General features: G+C 54.1%; 1 protein-coding gene and 1 pseudogene across 2 annotated transcripts; one reads left to right on the forward strand and one right to left on the reverse strand.

Moving 5' to 3' along the window:
* On the forward strand, window positions 1-27,001 carry TKT (transketolase). The gene is made up of 14 exons (XM_081247246.1): window positions 1-194; window positions 9,484-9,601; window positions 10,432-10,545; window positions 11,348-11,445; window positions 15,697-15,888; window positions 17,756-17,874; window positions 19,339-19,532; window positions 20,278-20,442; window positions 21,601-21,757; window positions 23,574-23,704; window positions 24,308-24,391; window positions 24,499-24,592; window positions 25,894-26,016; window positions 26,712-27,001. The coding sequence occupies exons 1-14, from the start codon at window positions 88-90 to the stop codon at window positions 26,885-26,887; spliced, it is 1,872 nt and encodes a 623-aa protein (XP_081103372.1). The 5' UTR covers window positions 1-87; the 3' UTR covers window positions 26,888-27,001.
* Window positions 21,914-23,547, reverse strand: LOC308624204 (dihydrofolate reductase-like; annotated as a pseudogene). The gene has a single exon. The product of its transcript is annotated as a dihydrofolate reductase-like (transcript).
* Window positions 27,002-27,053: the final 52 nt, after the last annotated feature.

Genomic DNA, 27,053 nt, shown 5'->3' on the forward strand with positions numbered 1-27,053 from the left:
GTCCGGCCTTAGCAGTTGCCTGCAGCTACGCTGCACTGAGTCTCCTCTTCCTCGGCCTCCCCACCCGCCCGTTCGCCCGGCCGCGCCATGGAGGCCTACCATAAGCCAGACCAGCAGAAGCTGCAGGCCCTGAAGGACACGGCCAACCGCCTGCGCATCAGTTCCATCCAGGCCACCACGGCGGCCGGCTCGGGGTGAGTGGGGGCGCAGGGCGAGGGCGCCGGGGCCGCGGGCACGCCGGCTCCATGTCGCGCTGCACGGCGCCACCACGAGGGAGGCGGCCGGGGGCGCGGTCAGATGGCGGAGCGCGCGCCTCGCAGGTCAGCGCCGCAGGAGCCTTCCGCCGCGCCCGCGTTCGGCCCGGCTTCCGCCTGCTGGGGCCCGGCTCCCAGCAGGCCTCAGGCCGGCTCGGCTCCTCATTCCCCGCTGCTGTAAGGCGCAGGGGACGCGCGGCTACGCACTGCGGAGGCCCCTCGCCGGCCGTCCCGGGAAGGCCACCATTAGTGCCCACTCGCCAAGAGACAAGCCCTGTACCCTCGGCACGCGCGACCCCTGGACCCTTTCCACCCTGGTAACTGGTAATGTTCCACCCACACGTGAGGAAACTGAAGCTCCGAATTTTTCAGTTGCCCGAGGTCGCACGCGGCGAGAGCTGGAATTTGAACCCGTGCCGCCTGTGTTAACCCCTCATCTTGCAGAGGAGCCTGGGGGCCCCGGCCTTGTCCCTACCTCAAACTACCCGTCCCCTTCTTCACCTCACATTCCTGTTCAGAGGCACATTCTTGCCACTCTTGGCTTTGGAGCAGGGGTGCTGAGACTCCAGGAGTGGGGAGCGAGGAGGAAGGTGGCCACGTGGATGCAGAACCCTGGCATCCCTTGTGAGGGAAAGTGTAGGATCTCCTCTGGGGTGGGGGCATGAGGAGGGGATGGGGTGGAGGAGGGGAGACTTGGGAAGTTAAGAGAACCAAGAACCGAGCCCCAGGGCCTTGGAGTGAACATGCAGGGCCAGCCTCCAGGTGCACTTTCCTCAAGTCAGAGGCCCATCCCCCAGCGTTCTTTCCCGTCAGCCCTAATGGCTCAGAAGATGGAGAAAGGCTGTTGCCCATCCCAAGGAGCCTTCTCTGAAGATGGCCAGTTGCAAGGGACAGTAATGATAGCTGGCGACTGTGCAGCTGGAGGCATCAGGTGGGGTAGTTGAGAGGGTCAGCTAGTGAGTCGCTTCAGAGCCTGTTTCCCGCTCTGTAAAATGGGAACAGTAGTAGCGCCTACACACTGAGTGGTTTTCAGGATTCCAGCCCTTTGGGGCGGGGCATGAGGCTGCCCAGACAGCATGTGATGGGTTCATGAAATGATTTTGAAGTCTGGGTGGGGGATGGTTTCCAGAAACCTTCCCAGCCAAGTCTTCTCTTTAGAACAAAGACAAGATTCTTGCTTCTGGCTGATACCCGATCATGCGGGGTACCCCTTGGCCAGGCAGGGATCTGGCTTACTCTTGGTGCCCTCTCCCCCGCCCGGCACACAGTAGGTCTGCACACCTATATTGCTTGGTGAGTACTACTGGATCCCCTTCCCTTGACCACTTCAGGGGATCATTTGCCCTGCAGAACCTTGTTGAGCCCTGCTGTATGCTAGGAGCTCTCTAGCCAGATTCCTGTCGGTCTAGCTGGAGGGACACAAAATCGTGTTACACTTCTGAGCATCTTACAGGTCTGGATAAAACCTGTAGACAATCACAGGGTTCCTGAGTGGTCAGTAAGTACCCCTGGTGTGACACGGAGCATCCTTTATTGCTAGTATTATTTTATGGATTCTGAGAATAACCCAATGAGGCAGACGCTGTCATATCACATTTTATAGAGGAGGAAAGTGAGGCTAGTGTGTTAAGTGACTTGCCCATAGCTGTTCCATGCTGTCCAGTGAGGGGCTCATGTTAAACCAGGAAGACTTCTTGGGCAGGCAGGCAGCACCAGGCCAGAAAATAGAGAGAAACTAGAAAGGGGAAGATAAGGCACAGTGATAAGGGATCTCAGTCAGTTTGAAGGCACTTGGAAAGAAATGAAATAACATTTACACCTGGGGGAGGGGGGCTCCCAAAGGGAGAGGGTGTCCAATGGGTCTCCGGGGTCTTTGTTAGATAGTTAAACTCTGATTTCTATGGGGAAAAGATACTGGATTGGCAACTAAGTTACACCCAGGTTTACATTGTAATGCCTTAGGGAGGAACTCACTGAACTCAAAGTGTCCATTTACAAAAAGAAAAAGTGCAAGATACAGTGAATCCTGTTCGTTTTGAGCATGCGAAAAAAATGCAGGAAAGAAATACTTAGAAAAAAACATGCTGTAAGGCCAAAAAAAAAAAAAGAAATACTTAGAAAAAACTTAATTTTTCAGAAGGAAGTAACGTTACTATTACTACCTCTGTCACAAGAGATTTTGAAAGGCATGTGCCAAGAGCTCTGCACAAAAAAAAAACCAGTAAAGGAAGACTTGAACAGGTCTCCAGATGTTTGTTTTAAGGCCGACTATTCCCTCACAGCAATGGGTGCGGTCCATCAAGTGAAGGCTCAGCTTTGAGGCCCTGGCTCTGTGCAGTCATGGCCAAAGTGACCATCCTGTCAGGTTGTCTCCTTTCTGGGGGAGCTTACACCCCCAGTGGTGAAACAGCACTTTGGCCAAAGTCTTTTCATGGTCACTGCGGAGGCTGGACTGACATTGGATCAGTGAGGACCAGGCCGTGGTGTTCAGGATTCGGTGAAGTCCTGATATCTTGGTAGCTTTCCCCTTCCTGTGCCATCACTGACCAAGTGATAGTGGACGTCACCAGGCCCGGGAAGTGAGGACACTGGCCTCTGTGTCCGAGGAGCTGAGGGACAGAGCCTGCACAGAGGGCTCCTTGTGGCAACACCCACAGCTTCTCCAGGTCACCTGCCCCTCCCTCTGCGTGCTGGGGGAGCTGTGGCAGCCGTGGCAAGGGTCCAGCTCATCCAGGCTTTAAAAGATGAGACTTGACGGCCTTGTCAGAGGGGCCCTTACTGCTGAGGCTCATGGTGGAGATTTCTGAGTTCTCACCAAGCGGGCTAGACTGGCATTATCCAAACAGTGCTGAGTGTCATCTGAGGACGCCATCAGAGTCAGGCCCAGATCTGGAGGCGCGGGCTGTGCTTAGAAGTCCCCGGGGCTCTGACCCACAGCGTTGGGGTGGATACTCGGGAACATAAGGTCTGGCCAGGCCTGGCTGGTGGGCACAGGGAGACAAATCTAACCCTGGCTGTGTTCCGACTGGCTGTGCCCTTGTCAGAAAGACCCTTCCTGTCCCAGGGCCTCAGTTTCCCCATCTCTAAAGGAGAAGTTCACAGATAGGTGGTTTTTGAACTGGGTTTCTCCGGGGTGGGGCTGGGGGACCAGAATGAGCAAGCTCTGGGGTCCTGCCACCTCCTGTTGCGGGTTTCATGTCCTGGGGGGTTCACGTGACCTTGAAGTGGCTGGAAGTACATCCCTCCCTTCTACCCAGCTCTGGTGCTTAGAGAGGCTTTGAGTGCTCAGAGGGCCCCTGTTGGCCCAGCCTCTCTGGGCAGAAAACTGCTGCCTGGGCCTGCTTCTCCATTCGGGCTGTCTTCGCCCCAGCTTGGCCCTGACTGAGGCAAGAGCAAGCCCGTTGAGATTACCCCAGCAGCGGCATTTCCCAACTCTGTGTGAGGACACCCGGCTGTCCTGCAATGACCCTGTTCTTTGCCTCTGAACTCAGCAGGGCTGATGGGCAGTGCTTCCTGAAGCTGGGAACCTGGTGCAGCCACCTGGCTAGGGTCTGAGATGTTCTCCTGTCTTCCCATGAGCTGATCACACTGTGGCCCCTGGACCACCAGCTCTGACTCCCCTTGACTTTGCCTCTTTAGGCAGAGGCCTGTTGTCACTAGAGCCCAGTCTCACAAATTCAGGAACTCCCTTATTGCCACAGACTACAGCTACCAGCCCTGGACGCTGGGTCCTTAGGCAGACTCTGTGCTCCTGCCCTGAACAGTGAGGTGAAGTCCACTCCATGAGGTGGGCTGGTGGGAGCTGGCGATTGCCCCAGCATGTGGGGTCTAGCTGGTGGGGGCCTGCACTGTTGGCCTTCTTGCTCAGAAGTCAGTCTCACCCATGGCCTGGCTGTAATCTCTGAGGGCTGCACAACTGGGTAAGGGAGTGTGGCTGCTCAAGTATTTCCTCTACTGGGCTCTGAGCACCTTTTTCCTTTTAAAGATCATCCTTTTATAGCTCTAGTGAGGTATAATTTTCATATCATAACATTCTTAGTGTATGGTCCAGTGGCTTTTAGTAAATTTAGTATATTGACACTGATTTACAATAAGTTTTAGTGAATTTACCACTTCCCATTTTAACTCTTCTGGATATTTCATATAAATGGAATCCTACAGAATGAGGTCTTTGGGGGTCTGGCTTTTTTCACTTAGCACAATATTTGGAAGGTCATTATGTTGTAGCATGAATTAGTACTTCGTTTCTTTTTATTGCTGAATAGTCCATTGTTTGGATATACTACATTTTGTTTATCCATTCTTCACTTTCTCTTAGCATTTTGCTTTTCTCCTAGCTCTTCTGATGGTAGACTGTGTGACCTTGGGCAAGGTACTTCCCCCTTCTGTGGACCTTAGTGGTCCCATCCTCAAAATGAGAAGGAGGTTCAACTTCGTATCTGGTATTTTTAAAGCTGATATTTACTGAGCAGTTGCCGTTTTCCTATGCACTGTGTCAAGCTCTTTACACACAAATACTACCTCGTTCAGTCAGATTCTGTTACTGTCTCCATCTTACATTGAGGAAACTGAGGCTCAGAGAGGTCACATCCCTAGAGTCTTGGAGCCAGGATACATCATTTATTTGTGCAGTCTTTGTTCCAGATGCTCTTCAGGCCCGAGGCTACAACAGTGAAAAGGCTCAAACTCCCTGCCCTCCTGGAGCTGGAGTTGCACCTAGGATAGACAGGCAACAAATAGCCACATAATGTCAGTTGGCGGCAGGTATGAGTGAGGGGATAAAAGGTTTTTTTTTTTTTTTTTTTTTTTTAATGCGGTTTGCGGGATCTTAGTTCCCTGACCAAGGATTAAACGCAAGCCCACTGCAGTGGAAGCGCGGAGTCTTAACCGGTGGACCGCCAGGGAAGTCTTGAAGAAGGTATTTTAGATAGTGTGGTCAGGGAGGGCTTCTCGGAGGGAGTGGTGTGGGGCATAGCTCTGTTTCTTCACAGCCTGAGGTGTGGAGGCAGTCTTTCCAGGCAGGAGCCAGCCCAGGTGGTTCTAGGAACAGGAAAAACAAGGATGGCTTGTGTCCTGGCATCCTGAGGTTCTCTTGCCTGAGTATTTTCTTTTTTACTGTTTTTTTTTTTTAATATATAAATTTTATTTTATTTATTTATTTTTGGCTGCGTCGGGTCTTCATTGCTGCGCGCAGGCTTTCTCTAGTTGTGGTGAGTGGGGGCTACTCTTTGTTGTGGTGCGTGGGCTTCTCACTGGTGGCTTCTCTTGTTGCGGAGAACGGGCTCTAGGCGCACGGGCTTCAGTAGCTGTGGCTCAAAGGCTCCAGAGCACAGGCTCAGTAGTTGTGGCGCACGGGCTTCGTCGCTCCGCGGTATGTGGGATCTTCCCAGACCAGGGATCGAACCCGTGTCCCCGGCATTTGCAGGCGGATTCTTAACCACTAGTTAAGAATGCCACTAGGGAAGTCCCCTGAGTATTTTTTTTTAATATATACCTAAAAAAGAATATAAATGATGTACATGTTATAAATAACTCACCTGGGTGTACCTCCAGGCTTAAGAACTAGGACGTTACAGTGCTTTAGAACCTGCTGGGTGTCTCTCCCTCCTCACAGAAGGAGGGTTTCCCCCAGAAAGAACTATACACTGAGTTTTGCATTTTATTGTTTTCCTTATAGTCTTCTAATGTTTGTATAAATTCATAAACAGTATGGTCTTCCCTGCTGTAGAGATCTGTCAGCAGTGTGCTTTGTTCACGTGTCGTATTTGTGAGATCTTGTTGAGGTTGCTGCATAGCATTCCACTATAGGAATATACTGTCATGAAATATCCTCTTTATTTCTTTTTGGCTGCGTTGGGTCTTCGTTGCTGTGCGCGGGCTTTCTCTTGTTGAGGCCAGCGGAGGCTACTCTTCGTTGCGGTGCGCGGGCTTCTCATTGTGGTGGCTTCTCTTGTTGCGGATCACAGGCTCTGGGCTGCATGGGCTCAGTAGTTGTGGCTCACGGGCTCTTGAGCGCAGGCTCAGCAGTTGTGGTGCACAGGCATAGCTGCTCTGTGGCATGTGGGATCTTCCCGGACCAGGGCTCAAACCCGTGTCCCCTGCATTGGCAGGCAGATCCTTAACCACTGCGCCACCAGGGAAGTCCCTTTTTTTTCTTTTTTGAAGAGCTAGCTCTTGACTTCGATTTTTAAACATTGTACATTTGCTTCCTATTTCATAAATTTCCATTTTTTATCTTTCTACTGTCTTTGAGCTCACTGTATTTTTTAACTTTTTAGGTTGGACCTTAACTGTTGGTTTTCAACTCATATTTCTTACTTTTTCCTTCGGGTACTTTCTTCATAACAGATTTTTTTTCTTTGTATTTTTAAGCATTGGAGAGGCTGTTGTAGTGCTCACCTCCCTGGTTCATTTTCTGAGGCCTTGAGGCATGTGTATGACATGTGTAGGGTGGGAGAAGGGCCATCTTCCAGCAGCTGGCAGCATTATCTGTTGATAATGGAGAGGTGCCCAGCCAGGGGGTGAGGGATCTTCTCTGCACTTTTTCTGCAGGGAAACCTGTGAGCAAGCAGAGTGAATGCTGAAGGGAAGGGTGGTGGTGGGGACATCTGGAAGAATGTCCTCCCAGAGGTGGGGGGCCTTTGGGAGACTTACCTAGGCCCAGCTCTAAGGCCTCAGCACCACCTTCATAGATTGAACTAATTAGGAGTAAGTGGACAGGTTTTGGAACAAACTCATAACCCCCACGCATCACAAAGAGTTGCGTAGTGGATAAAGTTCCCTGCAGCCTCCCACCTTGCCCACACCCCTCCCTGCCTCTTGCCAGTTTACATTCATGGGTTTGTCCTGTACAGCACCTTGGGGTGGGCCCCCACCCCCAGTTGTCCCCCCAGGGCAGGCTGGGGTTACAGGAGAATCTCAGGCCCTCAGACCACAGACTCTCTACACTGAAGTTCCTCTAGTAAGTTGCACCTAAAAGTAACTGTCTCCCGTGTGTTCAGCAGTTTACGGTTTGCAGAGCCCCATCTCAATTCTCAGCTTATTTCTTCCCTCCTGCTTGCCCCGTGGTCCGCAGAGGGTCGCGGTCCCAGCCTGCAGATGAGGAGTTGGAGGCACTGAGAAGTGTGGCATCTGGTCTTCCAGCAGATGGTGGTGGCTGATGGTAACCTGGGCACTTTGAGTTCATTGTCTTAGGGACCCCCTGCCATCTGCACACAGCACCCCATTTACAAGTGAGGAAGCTGAGCCTCAGGGAGGTGAAGCATGTGCTAAAGTCACAGCCTGAGTGGCCCATATCCCCACCCTGGGACACCTCTCAGAGGGAGTTCCCTGAAAGCTCTGGGGTGGGGTGGAGCAGACACCTGGCCCCCAAGGATCCCTTATCCTGTATGTTTTTATTTGGCAGGTATGAAGGTAGGGCTAGTAGTGTGTCCGGGATGCAGGCTTTGGAGGAAATACAGGCTCAACCCCCATGGGTCTCGCAAGGAAGGGTTCAAATCAACTACTTTTCAACTTCTGGTGTCTCTTCACGGGTGACCTCCCTCCTACCACGTCAGCTTTGCCTGGGCCAGGCACACTTCCACCATGTGCAGAAAGTGCTTGTGTCACAGCCCTTTCTGCCTGAAGCCCCTTCCTGGGAACCGCCAGGTGGGCAGGGCAGGCCAAGCTCCTGTCCCGTGTCTGCCTTCTTTCTCTTGGAGCAGTTTGGCCTGCTCTCCACCCACATCCTTCCCCCACTGTTCTCCTAACAGGGTCATGACTTTTGAAAGAGGGTTCCTCAGGGATGGGGTTGCCCTAGGAGGGGAAGGGCAAGAGGTCAGCCTGGCTGGTGTTGACTGGGGTGTCCCCCAGCTGAATTTTGCGCTAGGGACAAGGGAGTTGGGTTCCTGCCAGGCAGGGAAAGGTTTCTCGTTCACATTTCCTCGCCTCCCTCTTTCAGGTCTAGTGTCTTTCCCCATGACCAGGAGTTCGTAGAAATGGTTAAGTATAAGACGATTGTGTGCTGGGGATGTGGGTACTAAACCAGCATGGACAGTTCCGGATTTCTCTACTAATGTGTCTGCTCTGGGAGTGACTCACCCCTAACCCGTGGTGGGAGCCGGCTGGCAGGGAGGAGGGAGGCCCACGGAACTCCAGGTGGTGCATGTGCCCTTGAGTTTGGCAGTGGGCATGTTTTAGTATGAAGGGCCTCAGAGCAGCGGCAGAAGGCTGTGCTGAGCTGCATGGAGGGAGCGGCTGGGAGGCACGTGCCCTGAGGCTGACGTTGTAATCAAGCTGCGGACCAGAGGGCTTCAGGAATCACAGCATGTCCTGCCGGGAACCCCAGTCTCCACTCCTGGGGGCTGGGGCTGAATCAACCAAGTGGGTCCTAAGAAACCTGAATAAGTCACATCTCTAAGACATAATCCTTGTACGTTCTCTGGTTAAGTCCTTTGCCCAGGAGCCATTCAAATAACTGTGCAGCAAATAGAACAAGAGCCTAGAAAAGGGAGACCCGTTGACCCCACCGCCCCAGGCCTGGAAGGGCAGGTGCTTGCTGCTGTCAGCCCCAGCCCAGCCCTGTCTCAGGCAGAAGGAGTTTTTATTTTTTCCAGGATTGTAGCCTTTGTAGAAGACAAGAGATTGCTTTGCCTTTTAAATTCTGTGCAAAAACATGGTTCCTGGTGGCTATACCAGCCCTCAAAATGCCCATTAAAAGCCTGCCGAGTAGCCCAGTGATGCTCTTGGAGAGCCCGAAGGCCCAGTTTTCAGACTACCAACCCTGTGGGTGGGGGCTGCTGGGAGCCTTCGTCCGTTAGCCCCCGCCCAGGGCCGTAGGAGGCCCAGTACCCCTGGGGGCCTGGGAGGCCAGGTTGCCCTGACAGGTGGGCAGAGTCCTGGGCAGTCCCACTGGGACTTAGCTAACTGTTCATAGAGGGGCCACCGCAGTCTCCTGGACCCCTCCTCCTTTCTTACTCTAGTCCAGCCCCAGAATTCTTCAATTACCGTGACTCTGAGGGTCCAAACTGTTGGCCCCTGGGAGGGTGCAACCCCCATGCTGCCAGCAGTGCCTCCTTGAGACCCCATGTAACCCTCCCAGGAGGGAGGAGCACGTGGCTCTCTGACAAGCCAAGCCCGTGACTCCTTGGGACCTGCACCCCCAGGTCCCTGTCTGTGGGCGTGGGATAAGCCCTGTAGATCAGGGGTTCAGGGCTGTGATGCATGCGTTCGTCTCTCTCCTGGGCCACAGCCACCCCACGTCATGCTGCAGCGCCGCCGAGATCATGGCTGTCCTCTTCTTCCACACCATGCGCTACAAGGCCATGGATCCTCAGAACCCTCACAACGACCGCTTTGTGCTCTCCAAGGTAGGACGCCAGCCCTCTGTCCTTCACCTGGGGCTGGGTGGGCCCTGAAATGGTGAGAAGGGGACCTACCTCCCTGGTGTGAACCCAGCCCCTCACCACTCTTCTCCACCTGCTCCGTCCGGCCCCTCCCTCGGTGTCTTGCTCTGTGCTGACCCAGCTGGTAAACTTAACCCCAAGCTAAGGAATAAACAACCGAATTCATAGGGGTTAATGGTAATGGTCTGGGTGTTCCGCCCATGTTTGGTGTTGACAGGCAGGACTGAAGTCCGGGTCTGGGGTATAGCTTTGTGGCTTTCTACACGCGTCTCTGTTGGGCCAGTACCCAGGCCACGCTCGCTCCCTCAAGAGTGGTGATGCCCTGCAGTAGGGTTTAGGATGGGGCGCCCTGACCACCTCCCCCCGCCGCCCCGCTTGAGAACCATAGCCACAAACTATGCCATGAAACCCCGAAATCCACCTGTACCCAGGCCTGGCTCCATGGCCTCTGGTCTCTCGGGGTAGGCATGAGAGCTTAGAAGTCTGTCCAAGTCTGCTCACATGCCAGAACCCAGGGATTAGGGCGGCCGGCTGCCTGCTGGGGTTTTGGCCTCGGGCCTCACAGCTGCGCTCCCCCTGCACCTGTCCTAGGGCCTGCTCGGCCTTGGCTGTGGGAACCTTGGGCTGGAGAGGGATGAAAGGAGGGAAGGTAGCCTTCACTTGCTTCCTTTCCTGAAAGGGATACCCGGGCCGGCAGGTTTGGTTTGGCTAGGCCCTGGGCTTCGGGGCGTGGCGGGAACAGCTCCTCATCGGACCCATCCCCCCCCCCACCCGCCCCCGTCCATCCCCTGCAGGGCCATGCAGCGCCCATCCTGTATGCCGTCTGGGCTGAAGCCGGCTTCCTGCCTGAGGCAGAGCTGCTGAACCTGAGGAAGATCAGCTCTGACTTGGACGGGCACCCTGTCCCGGTAAGTGCACCCCACCAGGAGCCTCTCCACGCCTCTGCTTCCACTTCCTGTTTCTCAAGGCATGCGGGAAGGGGGCAGGGCACCCACTGAGGAGCTGAGGGTGTTGGAGGGCAGAGGAGGGCATTAAAGGGAGGAAGAAGCAGGCGTTTGGGGGCACGCTGTTTACCCCAAGCTTGTGCTGAAGGGTGAGACCTTTAAGGCCCCAGCCCAGGGCACTCTGGGTCAACTGCAGGGAGGGCCTCTCCCCAGGCACCAAACACCGGCTTCCCTTCCCTGCTGGGCCTCCCTGGCCACTTAGACACAGCTTGGGAGAAGAGGTTCACCAGGGATTCTCTAAGGGGGTCACAGCAGGATGCTGGTGACACCCACGGAAGGGGCCTGGTGTGCTCCTCGGGTCGCTGCAAACGTTTGGAGTTCATGAGGTTACCATGGAAACTGTGACGCCCCATCTGGGCACCCACTAGGGCCAAATACTTCAGTTTTGTCATGAATTCTCCCAACCACTGTGTGAGGTGAATAATGTGGGCTCTGTTTACAGATGAAGGAACGAAGGCCCAAAGAGATTCAGTCCGTGGCCTGAGGTCACGCAGCTCCCCATGGCCCGAGCTGGTATTTGAACCACACCCACAATTACTGCTGTAGGGGCATAATGAGAAGTCACACTCTGCCTTCTGCAGACCTGCCTGCACCCTGGGTATGGGTGGGGTGTGGCTTCGAGGCTCCCAAGGCCACAGGGCTAGAATCCTGGGAGGCACTTCTGGGAAACATTGCCTGTAGTAACTGTAGCCCTCTGTCATGACAGAAACAAGCTTTCACCGACGTGGCCACGGGCTCCCTGGGCCAAGGCCTTGGGGCCGCTTGCGGGATGGCCTACACCGGCAAATACTTCGACAAAGCCAGGTAACACTCCCACTCCCCACCCCCACCCACGATGGTTTTGGGAGGGGTCCTGGTGGCCCAGCTTTACTCGCTGCCCCCAAGCACCTCCTTGCCTGCCCAGGGCGGACTAGGAATTGAGTGACTAACCGTGCATGTGTGGCATGAGGCTGGTACCAGGACCAGCTCCCTTTTCAGATGAGGAAATGGGCTCAAAGGAGTGAAGGGACCTGCCCAGTGTCCCTGGATAGTGACCGGTAGGACCAGGCTTGCGTCCAGAGCCACGTGCTCTTTGGCCAGAGCGCTTTGGCTCATGAATTCCCATGTTGCTCCCAAGCCTGGCACCTGGACCCTGGAAGTCTTAGGTGGGCCCACCTCTCAATGCCTGACTAGGTGCCAAGAACCCAGGCCCGAGCCACTCGCCTTTACCTCGGGAAAGGAGAAAATGGGGTGTTCCGGGGGTGTTTCTGGGCCTCCCTGACCACCACGTGTCAGCCAGGGAAGAGATGAACCCTGGAGAGAGTGGCCTGTGGAGGGTGAGCAGCCTGGTCAGAGAGGTTTGCTGCTCCAGCACCAGGCAGTTTGGGAGAGAAGGCCCTCGAGGCAGGTTTCAACTACAAGGCCATCCACCGAGGCCTGCAGACAGGTCTCTGTTGCGGAGGGGAGGAGTGTTGGCTGCAGGCTGTCAAAGTGGTTTCTGCATTCCTTTACCGTTTAGGGCCCTGTACTCTGTGCTTTATAGGGTTTCACCTTGATAAGGTGATAAGGTGCGTACAGCTGCCCCTGTCACAGGTGGGGAAACTGAGGTAAGATGTTTGCTTATGGTGGAGGCAGGATGTGAACCCAGGGTGTGCATCTGGAGTCCATATTCAGGGTCCCCAGGCTGCTCTGAGGGGCCTGAGGGAAGCACAACAGGCTCAGGGAGCCCTGTGGGTGGGAAGCTTCCCAGAGGAGAGGCCGAGGGAGTCTGGCCTGCAGGCGGCAGGTGGCTACAGGGAGCCTGACTGGATGCTCCACCCAGTGAGCACCTACTGTGTGCAGGGGAAGCTCCTGAGACAGCTCTCCAGGAGGTGGGCTGGGGCTGTGAGGCCTCCCAGACTCAGGCCAGTGTTACCTGATGGCATAGCCTCCCGGGCTGGGCTCTGGGGCCAGGCTCAGCTACACCCAGAAGTGATTCACCATGCAGCAGTGAAGAAAGTCACAAAGAATGGGATGTGTGTTTAAGAGTATTTTATTTGGCACAGAACCAGAGCTGTGAGTTAATTATTCTCTACAGTTGCTTGAAATAATTCCTCATGAAGGGTCGTTTCCTGACCCTAACATAATGGGAAAAGCCAGTGTAAGGAGAAAGCGTTTAGCTGGGTTCTCAGTGGCCAGGGTTGGCTAAGGCTGAGGGGTTAAGGGAATTACCAGGCTGCTCCAGCTGCCAGAGGTCCTGGATCCAGCCTCCAGTCAGGTCTGTCCAGCCATCAACCAGGGAGCACACATCCAATTGGCTCTCTTCCATTTCTCTCTCTTTTTTTTTTGGTTGCACTACATGGCTTATGGGATCTTAGTTCCCAACCAGGGATCGAACCTGGGGCCCCGGCAGCGAGAGCACTGAGTCCTAACCACTGGACCTCCAGGGAATTCCCCATTTCTCTTTTAAATAATTTTTTTTATTATAAAATACATACTAATCTAAAATACAGGAATGCATTAAAAAGAAACGAGGGACTTCCTTGGCAGTCCAGTAGTTAAGACTGTGCTTCCATTGCAGGGGGCATGGGTTCACTCTCTGGTCGGGGAATGAAGATCCTGCATACTGCGAGGTGTGGCCAAAAAAAAAAAAAAAAGAAGAAACAAACATCTTCCCTATTCTTAACCACCTCTCCCCCATTTCAGTCTCACTTAACAATGTATCCTATTTCCTCCATGTTATTGTGAGAAAAAACTTAATGGATTTATAATCCTAGTATTTATACAATTTTACCCAATGCTTTTTAGAAAAATCTGAACACTTTCTCACACCCTGTCAAGAGCTAGTGTTTGTTTTTTTTATTTTATTTTTATTTTTGGCTGTGTTGAGTCTTCATTGCTGTGCGTGGGCTTTTCTCTAGTTGTGGCGAGTGGGAACTACTCTTTGTTGCGGTGCGCAGGCTTCTCATTGCGGTGGCTTCTCTTGTTGTGGAGCACGTGCTCTAGGTGCGTGGGCTTCAGTAGTTGTGGCACTCAGGCTCAGTAGTTGTGGCACGCGGGCTCAGTAGTTGTGGCTTCCCAGCTCTAGAGCACAGGCTCAATAGTTGCAGCGCACGGGCTTAGTTGCTCCGCGGCATGTGGGATCTTCCCGGACCAGGGCTGGAACCCGTGCCCCTGCATTGGCAGGCGGATTATTAACCACTGTGCCACCAGGAAAGTCCAAGAGCTAGTTTTAATGACTGGATACTGTTCTGTTTTATGGGGATGCTGTAACACGTTTAGACCGTCATCTGTTGTTGGATATTTGAGGTGGTTTCCCAACTCCTGCAGCAAATGTTGGCCCTCTCGTTAGGGTCTCTTCTCTTCATGGTAATTCAGGACTGTGGGCATTTGTAGCCCTACCCTGAATCTAACAGCTTCAGGAAGTATGCAGCCTCAGGGTTAGCCCTGGCTTCTGCAGGGCCCCCTTTCCTGTTCACAAGCACCCCCAGTGTCTCCCCACGCCACCCTCCTGACTTGAGTCTGAGGCTATGCTGGAACTCCACTCTTGGCCCCAGTTCAGGTTCCTTGGAAGTGGGTGTGGGGTTGGGAAGGCAGCCAGTCTGCTTCCCTGGAATCCCTTTTTGGGGAAGTCGAGTTCCCTACCAGCTTCTCTGGTTTAGCCCCATCAGGTTGGTCATTTTCGGGAGCTGCTGTGCCAGACCCCACCCCTGCAGTGTCTTTGGGCCCCCCTTGCAGCCTGCAAGACCCAGCTTCAGATAAGCCTCTGTGAGTGGGACCTTCTGCTCCTTGTGGGGGAACCAGTGGCCTGGCCTGCTGGAGGCCACAGAAGTGAAGGTACGGGCCTGGCACGGCAAGGGGAGGATGCAGGAGCCCTCCCTGACCTGGAGGCCTGCAGGGGTGCTGAGTCATGCTGACAGCACCACAGCCGTCCCCACCTCTCTTCAGCTCCCCCTGCGTTGGCCCTGCAGCAGGGAGGCCTGGAGGCCCAACCCACTCAGCAACAGGGCGGGCGGCTGTGTCCCTCCGAGCCATCCAGGTACCAGCCTCGCTCCCTGGGGTCACGCATCTGGACGCTGGGCAGGGGAAAGGGGGTCTCGGCATCCTGCTGCCCCTCCCCCTGTGTGTGATCCTAGTCAGCAAGGAGTGGACAGACTGGGCTGGGCAGTCAGGCCTGTGTTTGAATCCTCCCTCAGCTGCTCCCCAACTGCATGATCTTCAGGCAGGTGCCTTGACCTTTGAGCCTGTTTCCTTGTCTGTGTGTTTTTTTGGGAGTAGCAACTGCACTTACCTTCCTTCTTTGAGAGGGTTACTCAATGCTAAGCAGAGTTGGGGGGTTGGGCGTTGGGGTCAAGGTCCCTGAACTGGTCTCCCTGCCTCCAGCCTCACCCCTTGGCTCCACCCTCCCCAGCCAGGGAAGGTTCTGTTTCTGGGTAATTTATCCCAAGTTCATTGCTCTTTTTACCGTGTCACACTGCCTCTGGAACAATCATGGCTGCCTGTGTTGAGGGCAGGAGGTAGCCCCTGGGGTGGAGAAAGCCTAGGCCCAGCTCTAGTCTTGGGTGAGAACCAGCCCCAGCAGTTTGGGAGGAGCCCATCCTTTGAGGCACCTTCCCACACCGTGACCCCGGCCTTCAAGCCCCTCGTGCGTGCTCATCTTCCCCTGGAGCCTCCCTCTAGGGTGCATCACAGATGGCCTCCCTGACCCAGCTCCTCTGAGCAGCAAGGTCCTCTGTCCCTCTGGCTCACTGAGCGAGTCCCAGGGCTCCCCCAGCAGTCCTGGTTCACGGTGAGGCGGAGAGAAGTGGGTGCACCCCGGCAGTGGGCGGCTCAGGGCCCTCCCGCCCAGCGTGAGTAGTCAGCCCGTGTGAACCTCATCATTTTCTTCGTGCCCTAACCACTCCACACTGCTGTCTGGAGCTGTTTCTTGGCAGCTGGTGCTACTTTCTGGAGCTCCTGACAGCTTCCTTCACAGCCCCTTCCTCACTGGGTGTGGACTTGGGGTGGGCACAGCTGTTGCACATCCCAGAGGGAAAGGCCAGGGGCACGTGGGCCAGGCAGGGGGGCCAGTCTCTAACCCCCCACCCCCACCCACAGCTACCGTGTCTACTGCATGCTGGGAGACGGCGAGCTGTCAGAGGGCTCCGTGTGGGAGGCCATGGCCTTTGCAGCCGTCTACAAGCTGGACAACCTCGTCGCCATTCTTGACATCAACCGCCTGGGCCAGAGTGACCCCACCCCGCTGCAGCATCAGATGGACGTCTACCAGAAGCGCTGCGAGGCCTTCGGGTACGTACGAGGCTGTGGCCTGAGCACCCTCATAGCAGAGGAGACCTCTGTGCCAGAAGCTTTGCAGATGCCGGGGCTGAAGCCAGAGGTTAAGCCCCATCAAAAGAAGGTCTCCCTTCAGGGTCTGACTCACAGGGCATTTGGACTTAAAGTGGCCACCCTGACCAGTGCCATGGATTTGTGGGCTGAGGCCCAGCTCTGAGCAAGTTCCTTTATTTGCACGTTGAGTGGTGTGATGGCTCTCAGAGCATCCACATAACGTGATCTCACACATCCTCACCTTGTTCTTGGGTGAGGAGGCAGGAGGTGCACGGTGTGGACCAGGCTCGCTCAGTACGTCAGGCCACTGGTTACCTCTTGTGACAGGAGGAGGAACAGACCTCTCATAGGGAAACGGGAGATAGGGTTTCCAGATTTCCCCCATGGGCCTTGGATGGTTGTGAGTTCAGAGTCACGTGTTACAAAGCAGGGAGGTCCATCTGGGTGGGTGTCAGCCAGAGAGGGCCTCACCTTGATGTCCCTCCCCTACCCCAAATACAAGTTCTGCAGTTGGGCTCTGAGGGCCCAGGGCCTCCAAGGCCACCCTTCATAGATGAGCCGATGACCAGGGAAAGTCGAGTTGGAGTTGCAGTACCTGATCACACAGCAGACACAGGGCTGTTAACTCTGAGTGACCTCACAGAGGGAGAAAATGAAGAGAAGAAAGATTCTCTGTTGGACAGGGGAAGAAACAGCCATAACATGCCTCAGGAACAGACCTCCTCAAGGCCACATCGGGCTGGGGGCTTGGAGTATAACCCCGGCAGCATCCTTGGGTCTGTGTCCATAACCTTGTGGCTACAAAGCCAGATTCCTTAAGTCCTGGTTTCATCACTTAACTTGCTTTGCGGCCTTGGGCAGATTACTCCACCTTCAGTATGTCAGCTTACATGTCTATAAAATGGGGACAACAACAGGTTTTTGTTTGTTTTTAATAATTTGCCTTATTTATTTTATTTATTTATGTTTGGCTACGTTGGGTGTTCATTGCTAAGCGTGGGTTTTCTCTAGTTGCATCAAGCGGGGGCTACTCTTTGTTGCGGTGCGTGGGCTTCTCATTGCGGTGGCTTCTCCTGTTGGGAGCACGGGCTCTAGGCACGCGGGCTTCAGTAGTTGTGGCTCGCAGGCTCAGCAGTTGTGGCACATGGGCTTAGCTGGTCCGCGGCACGTGGGATCTTCCCGGACCAGGGTGTGAACCCGTGTCCCCTGCATTGGCAGGCGGATTCTTAACCACTGCGCCACCAGGGAAGCCCAACAACAGGTTTAAATGGGTTAATATGTGCTCAGCCCTGTGCCTACATAGAGTGAGCACTCAATAAGTGTGAGCTGCTACTTCTGTTACTATTAATCTGCCAAAAAGTGTCCCAGAAGGGATTGCCTGAAAGAGAAAGGCTCCTTCCTCTGGATGTTTGACAACATGACTTAATTTATTCAAGTTTCCGGCACCACGTCCACCATCTATGGAGTGATCGGATGTGTCCCTTAAATAAAAATTCATCAAAAATCTAGCAGTAGATTCCAAACCCAGTGCATTGTCCTAAAAGCAGCTTTCAGTAGGAAATGAATAGCTCAGGAATGAAAGACAATAAGTGAACTAGGCTTTGCATTACTTAGGAGAGAGGAGGAAAATCCGTTCAAAGGCAAACAAGAGGAAGTAAAACAATGTGAAAAGAGAAAATTAAACCCAAATCGGAAACCGGCAGGTTTGAGGCGCCCCAACTCCTCCAGCTCTTTTCCAGATCGCAGCCGTGCAGTGGAGCGAGGGCAGGGCCTTTCCCCAGGACCCTTCTCAGGGCCCTCACCCCTCATGCCCTCTTTCTGTCCCCAGCTGGCACGCCGTCATCGTAGATGGACACAGCGTGGAGGAGCTGTGTAAGGCCTTCGGGCAGGTCAAGAACCAGCCAACGGCCATCATTGCCAAGACCTTCAAGGGTCGAGGCATCACAGGTCTGTATGCTTGAGTCTCCTTCCACCCACCACCCCGGGACCGGGCCCTGTGGCTGACTGAAGAGGGGGGTGTTTAGGAGGCGTGCCTCTGAGAGCCCGTGTCTGGGGTTGAGCCAGCCGCTGGCTTCCTCAGCGGAGTGCACACAGTCCAGGGAAGGGGGAGCAGGAGACTTGCTGGGCAGCGTGGCTGAGCTGGGATTTAGAGCCTGGTTAGGCTGGTCTTGACTGGGGGTCATGTGTAGGCAGGAGGAGAGGGAGGACTTGGGAAGGACTGTGGGTAAGGAGAGAGGACACTCCCTGCCTGGCATCTGCAGAGCGACCTTGACAGCTCCCGATGTCTGCCCTGAGCCGAAGGGCTGATGCAGGGAGCCCCAGGAAAGCCTGGGGAGACCTAGATTCTTCCCTAGGAGGCAAGCGGGGTACCCCTCATGCAATGGAAAACTGATTTCAGAGGGCTGTGCGGGTGGGCAGCCCAGGAGCGTCTGGAAGATGGTTCCTGTGCCTGGCCTGAGAGCCATGCAGACATAAGTCCCTCCCTAGCACCTAGGCACGGGCTCCAGACCCTCGCTTGGGGCTGGGATGGCCCTTGCCCATTGTAACGATGGGAAGATGGGGCTAGAAGTGGCCAGGGACTTGCCCAGGGATACAGGGAGTCTGGCACTAAAAGGGCTAACTGCAGGCTCTGGGCTGGCTTCACGTGCCCGGCTCTCCCCCTGCCCACCAGGGGTCACGTCCCCCTCTGCCTGTGTGGACTTGAGGTAAATGAGGATATTCACTGGTATCTGGGAAGAAGTGTACAGCTCTGGAACCTTCTGGGAGAGGACTCTGGGATCAGTTATGGCCTCAGTGCTGCTGATGCTGACCCCTCAGGTGTTACCACCACGTGGGATCTGGAAACCTCATAGCTCCTGGGGGCTGCTTGGGAGGGTTAGTCCTTGGCTTTCTCCAGGCTGTGGTGACATCTGAGGTGACCTTAGAGGAGAGGGTTATTAAGTCTCACTGGTTCCCGTACGGCAAGATGCCACGGCGGGGGATGCACCTGCGGGCTTACAGAGCCCCGTCTGCTGCTCACTGATGCATAGGTGACCTTGGCGGTGCTCCCCCCGCCCTAGGCCTCAGCTTCCTCTCCCAACCTATTCAACAAACTGAGTGTGATTTCTACAGCAGACCCCACACTGTGCAGGCTTGGGATGGGGAGGTGATGCAAGGGGAATGGGATGGGGTGGCATGCCAGCAACATTCATCTACCACACATGCCCCCTCCCCACTGGGAGCTCCTGGGGGACTGGGCCGCTACTCAACAGGGGCCTGCAGTTGAGTGCTGGTCACCATGGTCCTCCTTCCCTGACCCCCATGGTGGCCTGCCCTTGACGTGTGGGGGGTTAGGCCCCCTCGAGCAGCTTCCTGGCCCTCTGGGAGCTTTCACCTTACCTGTCCCTCTGCCCTCCTACATTGTACCCATAGGGGTAGAAGATAAGGAGTCTTGGCATGGGAAGCCCCTCCCCAAAAACATGGCTGATCAGATCATCCAGGAAATCTACAGCCAGATCCAGAGCAAAAAGAAGATCCTGGCGAAACCCCCGCAAGAGGACACCCCCTCAGTGGACATCACCAACATCCGAATGCCCACCCCACCCAGCTACAAAGTTGGGGACAAGGTACCCGGTTGGGCCTCACTTTTCTGGACTGGCTGGGCTAGGGTGGCAGCGGTTCTCTGGTTCCCCAGGGCTGGGGCTGGGAAAGGGAGGAGAGATTAGATGAGTTCGGGCTGAGGAGGAACCCTAAGCTGGTGCTCCTGCCAGTTCTTTCATGGGGCCAGCCAGCTCTGGAATTATTTACATGCAGAGAGGCTCAGAGAGGGCAAGGGATTTGCCCATAGTCACACAGCAAGCTACTGGGATCAAAGCTGACAGCTTCTGAGTCCCCCCTCAGCCCCAGTCCATCACGGCCTTGGCCTGTGCTCAGGACTCCCCCACTTCTGGCCAGGCAAAGGCAAAGGGCAGGCCTGCCCGGCTCTGGGCACTCCCCCTTGTGGACCCATCAGTGCCACCTGAGTCAGGCTTTCTGACTGCCAGGCCCTCAGTGTATTCTCGTGCAGAGTTGGGCGAGTTCACAGGCCTCTTTTACAGGGCTGGGGAAATGGGGGTGTTAGGACATCTTTTCCAGCTCAGATGGTTCATAGCCGGGCTGGAGACAAGAGGCTGCACCCAAGACATTCATCGTTTTAACTTCTTATTGGCAACCTTACAGAAGTTTCCACAGGGCCATATGCTGCTGGGCTTCCTTTTTCTGCTCCTGTTTTTACCCTTTTCCTCCCTGGTGGAAGCTATGGCCCAGAGGCTGAGCTGGGCTCCAGGCCACATGCCCCCGAGGTGCTCAGCCTTCCCACTCCCCTCCCTACAGATAGCCACCCGCAAGGCCTATGGGCAGGCCCTGGCCAAGCTGGGCCACGCCAGCGACCGCATCATCGCCCTGGACGGGGACACCAAGAATTCTACCTTCTCAGAACTCTTCAAAAAGGAGCACCCAGACCGCTTCATCGAGTGCTACATTGCTGAGCAGAACATGGTGGGTGCAGCTGGGGTCTGAGGGGTGCAGGGGCAGGGCTGAACCCCTCCTGTTCCCTTGAGCAGCCGTGTTTGGCAGTGCCAGGTGCCTGCTAGGCCCTAGAAACAGCTAGGACCCAGCGTTGACCCTTGACCTCAAGTAACTGGTGGGGGAGGGGTGTTGTGACACCCAAGGGCTGGGTGAGTGCACACAGGGGAGCTGAGCAGGGGATGCTGCACGCAGGCCAGTCATTGTGGTGGATGGGCTTTCTCTGGGGGTAAAGGGCCCTCCAGGCGGAAGGGCAGGCACAGCCAAGAGGCTGGAACGAGCAGCCAAAGTCTGCTGGGCCCTTTTATGCACAAGGCTTTGGCCCTTGCCACCCTGTGGAATACAGAGTTGAGAGAACTTTGTGGACCCCTGCCATGCACACAGTTGGGTTAACAGCTCCTTGTCAGGATCTATGGTTGTTAAATAAGGAACAGTGTTTTGTCCTGTTTTTCAAAATATCCTGGCCGAGGAGCCCAGCCTGGCCTGCAGGCTTCTAGGAACTGGGAGCTTCCTCCCCCTGGAGACCACCTGACTCTGCTGCATCCAGAGTTCTTCCTCCACCTGAACCTGAAGTTGTCTCTGGCTTCCAGCCTTGGCAGCTGGAGGGTCCGGGGCCGGGGGGTGGGGGGCTGGGGAAGGAGGGCTCCTGTCAGCTGGTGGGTTTCAGAGCTGTGGAGGTGATGCCAATTTAGAACCAGTGCCTGCACTCAGTGCTTCTGGGCCAGCATTTGGGGCCTGGGGCCTCTGGGCATGCAGAGGGGTTGCGAGGGCTGGTCTCTGCAGAGGCCTTGGGGTGGCAGGGAGATGGTGGAGGAGACTTGCAGAGGCCTGGGAAGGATGGACCGTCCATGCCCAAGCTTAATAGCCTGCTCTGTGAAAGGCTTTTGCTAGAAAAGTGTTCCCCAGGACAGTGATTTTAAGAGAACTTGTGAAATGACTATTGCAAGTTGAAGGAGTTTGGAAACAGACTGTGGAGTCCGTGGGTGCACAGGATCATTTGCATGGGAGGAGGAGAATTAACAGTTACTAGGATGACGGAACCCTCACCTCCCAAGAGGTGGCCCTGGGGGTCCTGGGCCCCCTGGCCACCCTCTCCCTCCTCGGGGCTGACACCACCCACTCTGCCCCCAGGTGAGCGTCGCCGTGGGCTGTGCCACACGTGACAGGACGGTGCCCTTCTGCAGCACCTTTGCAGCCTTCTTTACGCGGGCCTTTGACCAGATTCGCATGGCAGCCATCTCCGAGAGCAACATCAACCTCTGCGGCTCCCACTGCGGCGTGTCCATCGGTAAGGAGCTGCGGCCGGGTGCTCACACCTGTGACGTCCCCGGAGTTCTTTTTTTTTTTTTTTTTTTTTTTTTGCTTTTTCCCACACATGAACATTTATTAAACATTTTGAGTATTACACACAATTTGCTTCTTTTACTTAGCAATTTTTGGCATTTTTCTGTCAGTACTTCATTCTTTTTAACTGCTACAGATGTTACATTTTATAGACATACTGGTTATTTCTTATTAATCAACATTTGGGCTGTTTCCAAGTTTGAAAAAGAAAGTTGCAAGAAATACTCTTGGGTCCATTTCTTTGTTCAGGATTAATTTCTAGAAGTGGAAGTTCTGGGTCCAAATCCAGAATACTTTGAATTTTAATTGATATTGCTAACTTACACTCTAAAAAGGTTGTACCAATTTATAAGGCAGAAAATGCTTTTTTTTTTTTTTTGGATACTTAATCTAAATCTTTGCTAAAGTGATGGGTAAAACAAGTTTTAATTTTCATTTTTTAATTCTGTGAAGTTTAGTTTCTAACTTACTAATTTTGGTTTCTAGCAATATTCATTCTCAATTTTTACCTCTTTGAATTTTTAATTTTAGCCATTATGCTTGACATTAGGTTATTCTTTTTTGTAAAGAGCAGCCAATTCTTATTCTATCATTGTAACATCCCATGCAATCTCATTGAAGATCAGAAACAAAGTTTTTTAAGGTCTCAAACCTTCTCCTTTAACCACCGAAAAGGTAGTCTCATACCTGCCTCTTTACTAGCTCTGTGGAATATCCTGGAGTTTTCAACTTATTGACTCCTAGTCTGAGTGAACAGAATTTTTTTCAAGAGTGTGATATAAAGTAATTCACAGCCCCTCTTTTGATCTAATTTTAATAACTGAATGCTAGCTCTTCTGTTTATAATCCATTTCTGACCTTTGGACCCATCTGCCTAGCTCCTAGCCCTATAGGCTCTGGTTTCAACTCATGCTACCAGGGGACTCTGCCACTTTGGGCTGTCTTGGTAGATATTCTACCCTAGGCACGTGCTGGTCACCTATTCTTGACTCTTGATGGGCATTCGGGCAGTTACAGCAAGAAATGTTTCACAAATGGTATCTGATACAGTCTAGTTAAGATTAATGGGGAATAAAAGTACTTTGCTTAGAAATAATTATCCATAGATCTAAAGTCAATAAAAGTCTCCACAACAAAAAATACATAATTTTTTGGGGGGGGAGGAGGAGGCTTGAAATAGATCAGAAATCACTTTCACATTAATTGTTATTTTTATATACTTCAAATTTGTACATAATGCCTTTCTCCTCCTGGACATCAGAAGGAACACCTGGATATCTTATAAACGGAACTGCCTCCCACTATCCAAACCGTGTCCACTTTATTTGTTAATTCTGGTTGCTCAATAAGTTTTAAGGCATCATCCAGACTTTTAGCAAGAAAATGAGCTCCCTCTGGAGGTTCCGTGAGTTCTCTACTGAGAACTATATTAATTCTGTCCTTTAAAGGTCGATTCTTCTCTGGAATGGAGAACCAGGTTTCCCCACCCATAATCACCAAATTCTGTTTACCTGAGCAGGGGCCAGGGCAGGTCCCCATTCTTGCCAATGCCCATGTTCTGGGACACAGCGACAATGCAGTTTAACAGACGAACCATGACGGTGGCAGAAAACACTTCCGAGCTACCACGTCACACTGCCAGGGATAGCCCACCAGCTTGGCGCGAAATTCTGTCCCCGGACTTCTGAAACAGGGTTTGGGGCCAGGATTCCATTCCACGCATGAGGTCTTACTTCAGCATATCCTTTCCCACACCCTAGGGGAAGATGGGCCCTCCCAGATGGCCCTGGAAGATCTGGCTATGTTTCGGTCTCTCCCCATGTCAACCGTCTTTTACCCAAGCGATGGGGTGTCTACGGAGAAGGCAGTGGAATTAGCAGCCAATAGAAAGGTGGGTCACTTGACTGTTCTTTCTTCAGCTGGCAGCTAGCGCTTCCCTAAAGGGACGGGAAGGGAGGCTAGCATGCAGGCCCAGAGCTGGTCATTTGCTGCCCCAGAGTGGTGTCTCCTGACCGTGCACTGGTGGTGTGACTTGGAGGAGTTAGACCAGGAAAAATGAAATACACACCACCCTTCCTGCTGCGTGGCAGACATTGCTAATTGATCACCGCTCTCTTTCACCACTGAGCATCCTGGCAGCCCCTGCCAATCCAGCAGTTGATGCCTGTCTGCCCTCCCTGAGTTGGATTCTCCAAGACAGAATGAACTGAGTCCTGAACAAGAGCCACGCTGCCATTGACTGGAATGTCTCACGTGGCTCTCATCCCTCTGAGGGCAGGGGGCAAGCCACAACACTCTGGGGCGGGGGGCAGAGGGGGTGTAGTCCTTGGAGGCCAGTCTACCTGATGGAGAAGTTACCTTCCATCTGGGGCTTGGGGCTGGCTGTCACGCAGGAGGAATATTTGGAGAGGCACGTGCTGCAGAGGAAAGACTCCAGTCCTCAAGGTTGGAAGTCCTGTGTCCTGAAATCCTCAGTTACTCTGTTTCATTCCAGGGCATCTGCTTCATCCGGACCAGCCGCCCAGAAAACGCCATCATCTACAACAACAATGAGGATTTCCAAATCGGGCAGGCCAAGGTCAGTGTGGTTTATGCCCCAGTGAGACCCCACAGAGAGAGCCTGAGGTTGGGATCCACCCCAGTCTACCAGACTTTGAGCCTCACTGGCCCCCATGTTGCCCCCAGGTGGTCCTGAAGAGCAGGGACGACCAGGTGACTGTGATCGGGGCGGGGGTGACCCTGCATGAGGCCTTGGCTGCTGCTGACCTGCTAAAGAAAGGTAAGGAGGGCGGGACCCACAAAGTCTTAGATGGGGGTGCTAACTGCAGACCCGGTCTTGGGTGAAGAAAAATCTCGTCTAATTAAATGATGAGAATATTACTAAAAGCCAGGCTTGGAGCACTCACTGTGTGCCCAGCATGGTGGCCAGATCGAGGCCCTGGAGCCTGAATCTACTTAGCTGGCTTCTAATTAAGTACGTTATTCAGCATCATTGTGCCTCGTTTCCCCACCCATGATGGAGGTTCTGTCACCTTCCCCACGGGGCTGTCCTGAGGATTTAATAAACGTGACCTGGCATTATTATCATCATTGCGAGCTCACAAGTGTTAGCTATAGGGAAGACAGGCATTAGCCTCCCCTGCAGTAGAATCACAACAGATTTCAGCTGTGCTGAGCACCCAGGAGAGGGCGGACATGGGTGTCCTTAGGAAAATGACCTCAGGGCTTCCCTGGTGGCGCAGTGGTTAAGAATCCACCTGCCAGTGCAGGGGACATGGTTCAGGCCCTGGTGCAGGAAGATCCCACATGCCACGGAGCAACTAAGCCCGTGCGCCACAACTACCGAGCCTGCGCTCTAGAGCCTGGGAGTCACAACTACTGAGCCCACGTGCCACAACTACTGAAGCCCACGCGCCTAGAGCCCGTGCTCTGCAACAAGACAAGGCACCACAACTAGAGAAAGCCCACACGCAGCAACGAAGACCCAGTGCAGCCAAAAATAAATAAATTTAAAAAAAGAAAAGAAAATGACCTCAGATGTGAGTAGGAACTGATAAGCAAAGAGGGTATCGAAGAGGCCCAGGCAGAAGGAACAGAGCTCTGAGGAACTGGGGGGAGGGCCAGAGCAGGAGCGAGACGGGCTGGAGATCCAGGGGAAGGGTTGACCCATCCTCCTGACCTGACACCGCCCTGCCTGCAGCCACAGCTCCCCTCCCCACCACCCCACATGCCCTCACTTTACCTCAGGGCGGACCCCTGGAGGCGGCCGTCCCTCTGGTTTTCCCTGACAGTCTGTCCAAAGGCCAAGATCCTGCAGCGCAGGGCGTGAGGGGAGAGAGAGGCGCTCCTCTTCCTGCCTGAGACCTGCTGCTCCTGTCAGGCCAGGGAGGCTCCGAGGTGGAGGGGTGGGTGCGGAGGACACGGGCATCACAGATCAACAGAGGAGGTGGCCGAGCCATCAGGGGTGGGCAGCTGTGTGACAGGCCCCCTCGCAGGGTGCCCATCAAAGGCCCCCAAAGGGCAGACCCGCGGCGCCCAGCTCCTTCCCCTCAGCCCGCCCCACTTCTCCTCCCCTCACAGAGAAGATCAACATTCGCGTGTTGGACCCTTTCACCATCAAGCCCCTGGACAAGAAGCTCATTCTCGACAGCGCCCGTGCTACCAAGGGCAGGATCGTCACCGTGGAGGACCATTACTGTGAAGGTGAGAGAGCCAGGGACACACGGGTTGGGAGGGCTGGGGGCACAGGGCTGGACATCCTCCTTTATCCCAGCCCCAGGAGGGTAGCTGCGGCCCAGGAAACCCAGAGCGGCTGGGACTTGGCCTCTTAACAGACCTCAGGCTTGGCCTGGGGACCCTTGAACTCAATGGCTGGAATGGCTCCTTGGATCCCTGCCTGACCCAGGAAGCCCGAGAGGGTTCCAGCCGTGCTAAGAGCACACAGTGGTCATGTCTCTGAAGTACCTGAAAGTTAAGGCTGTTGTGCAGAATCAAACTGGGAAAGCGACACAAACTTCTGGCTTTAATGAGTTTTTCACAAAGCCATTCTCTACAAATACACACCACTCTCTCCTCCAAGGCAGGCCCCAGGGGAATAGACGGGCTTAGACCCTGAGATCAAGTGCAGATGTTGATGACAGCTGCCCAGAGGATGGTGTTAAATATGATTCAGAGGCCATATTTGGGCTTATGAAAAAAATAAGTACTGTGATTGGTGATGTCTGCTCTGGCTACAGGCGTGGGGCAGGGTGGTTGGTATATATGCCATCCCCCCATCCTTGGGAAAGGGAATAAACTCAGACTGATTCAGGGCCCCGGGGGCAGCTAGGGGCTCTGGGGACCCGCCCACTGCTCACCTGAGGCTGCATCGCCTGACTCACCTCCCTCCCTTTGTCCAGGTGGCATAGGTGAGGCAGTGGCCTCTGCAGTAGTGGGCGAGCCTGGCGTCACTGTCACTCGCCTGGCTGTCAGCCAGGTGCCAAGAAGCGGGAAACCAACAGAGCTGCTCAAGATGTTCGGCATTGACAAGGACGCCATCGCGCAAGCCGTGCGGGGCCTGGTCACCAAGGCCTAGTGGGGGGTGTGGGGTACAGCGTGGGAGTGAGTTCTACACATTCCTGAGATCCTGGCAGAGGTGCTCAAAGATGTACCGAGAGGAGTCATAAATATATGTTTTGAGAAAAATGAATTGGCTCCTGAAATGTTTTTTCTTTGGTGTGAATGCAGCCAGTGCTGGTTCA

The sequence above is a fragment of the Mesoplodon bidens genome, assembly GCF_964165515.1.
Source record: "Mesoplodon bidens genome assembly, chromosome: 10".
Classification (NCBI taxonomy): domain Eukaryota; kingdom Metazoa; phylum Chordata; class Mammalia; order Artiodactyla; family Ziphiidae; genus Mesoplodon; species Mesoplodon bidens.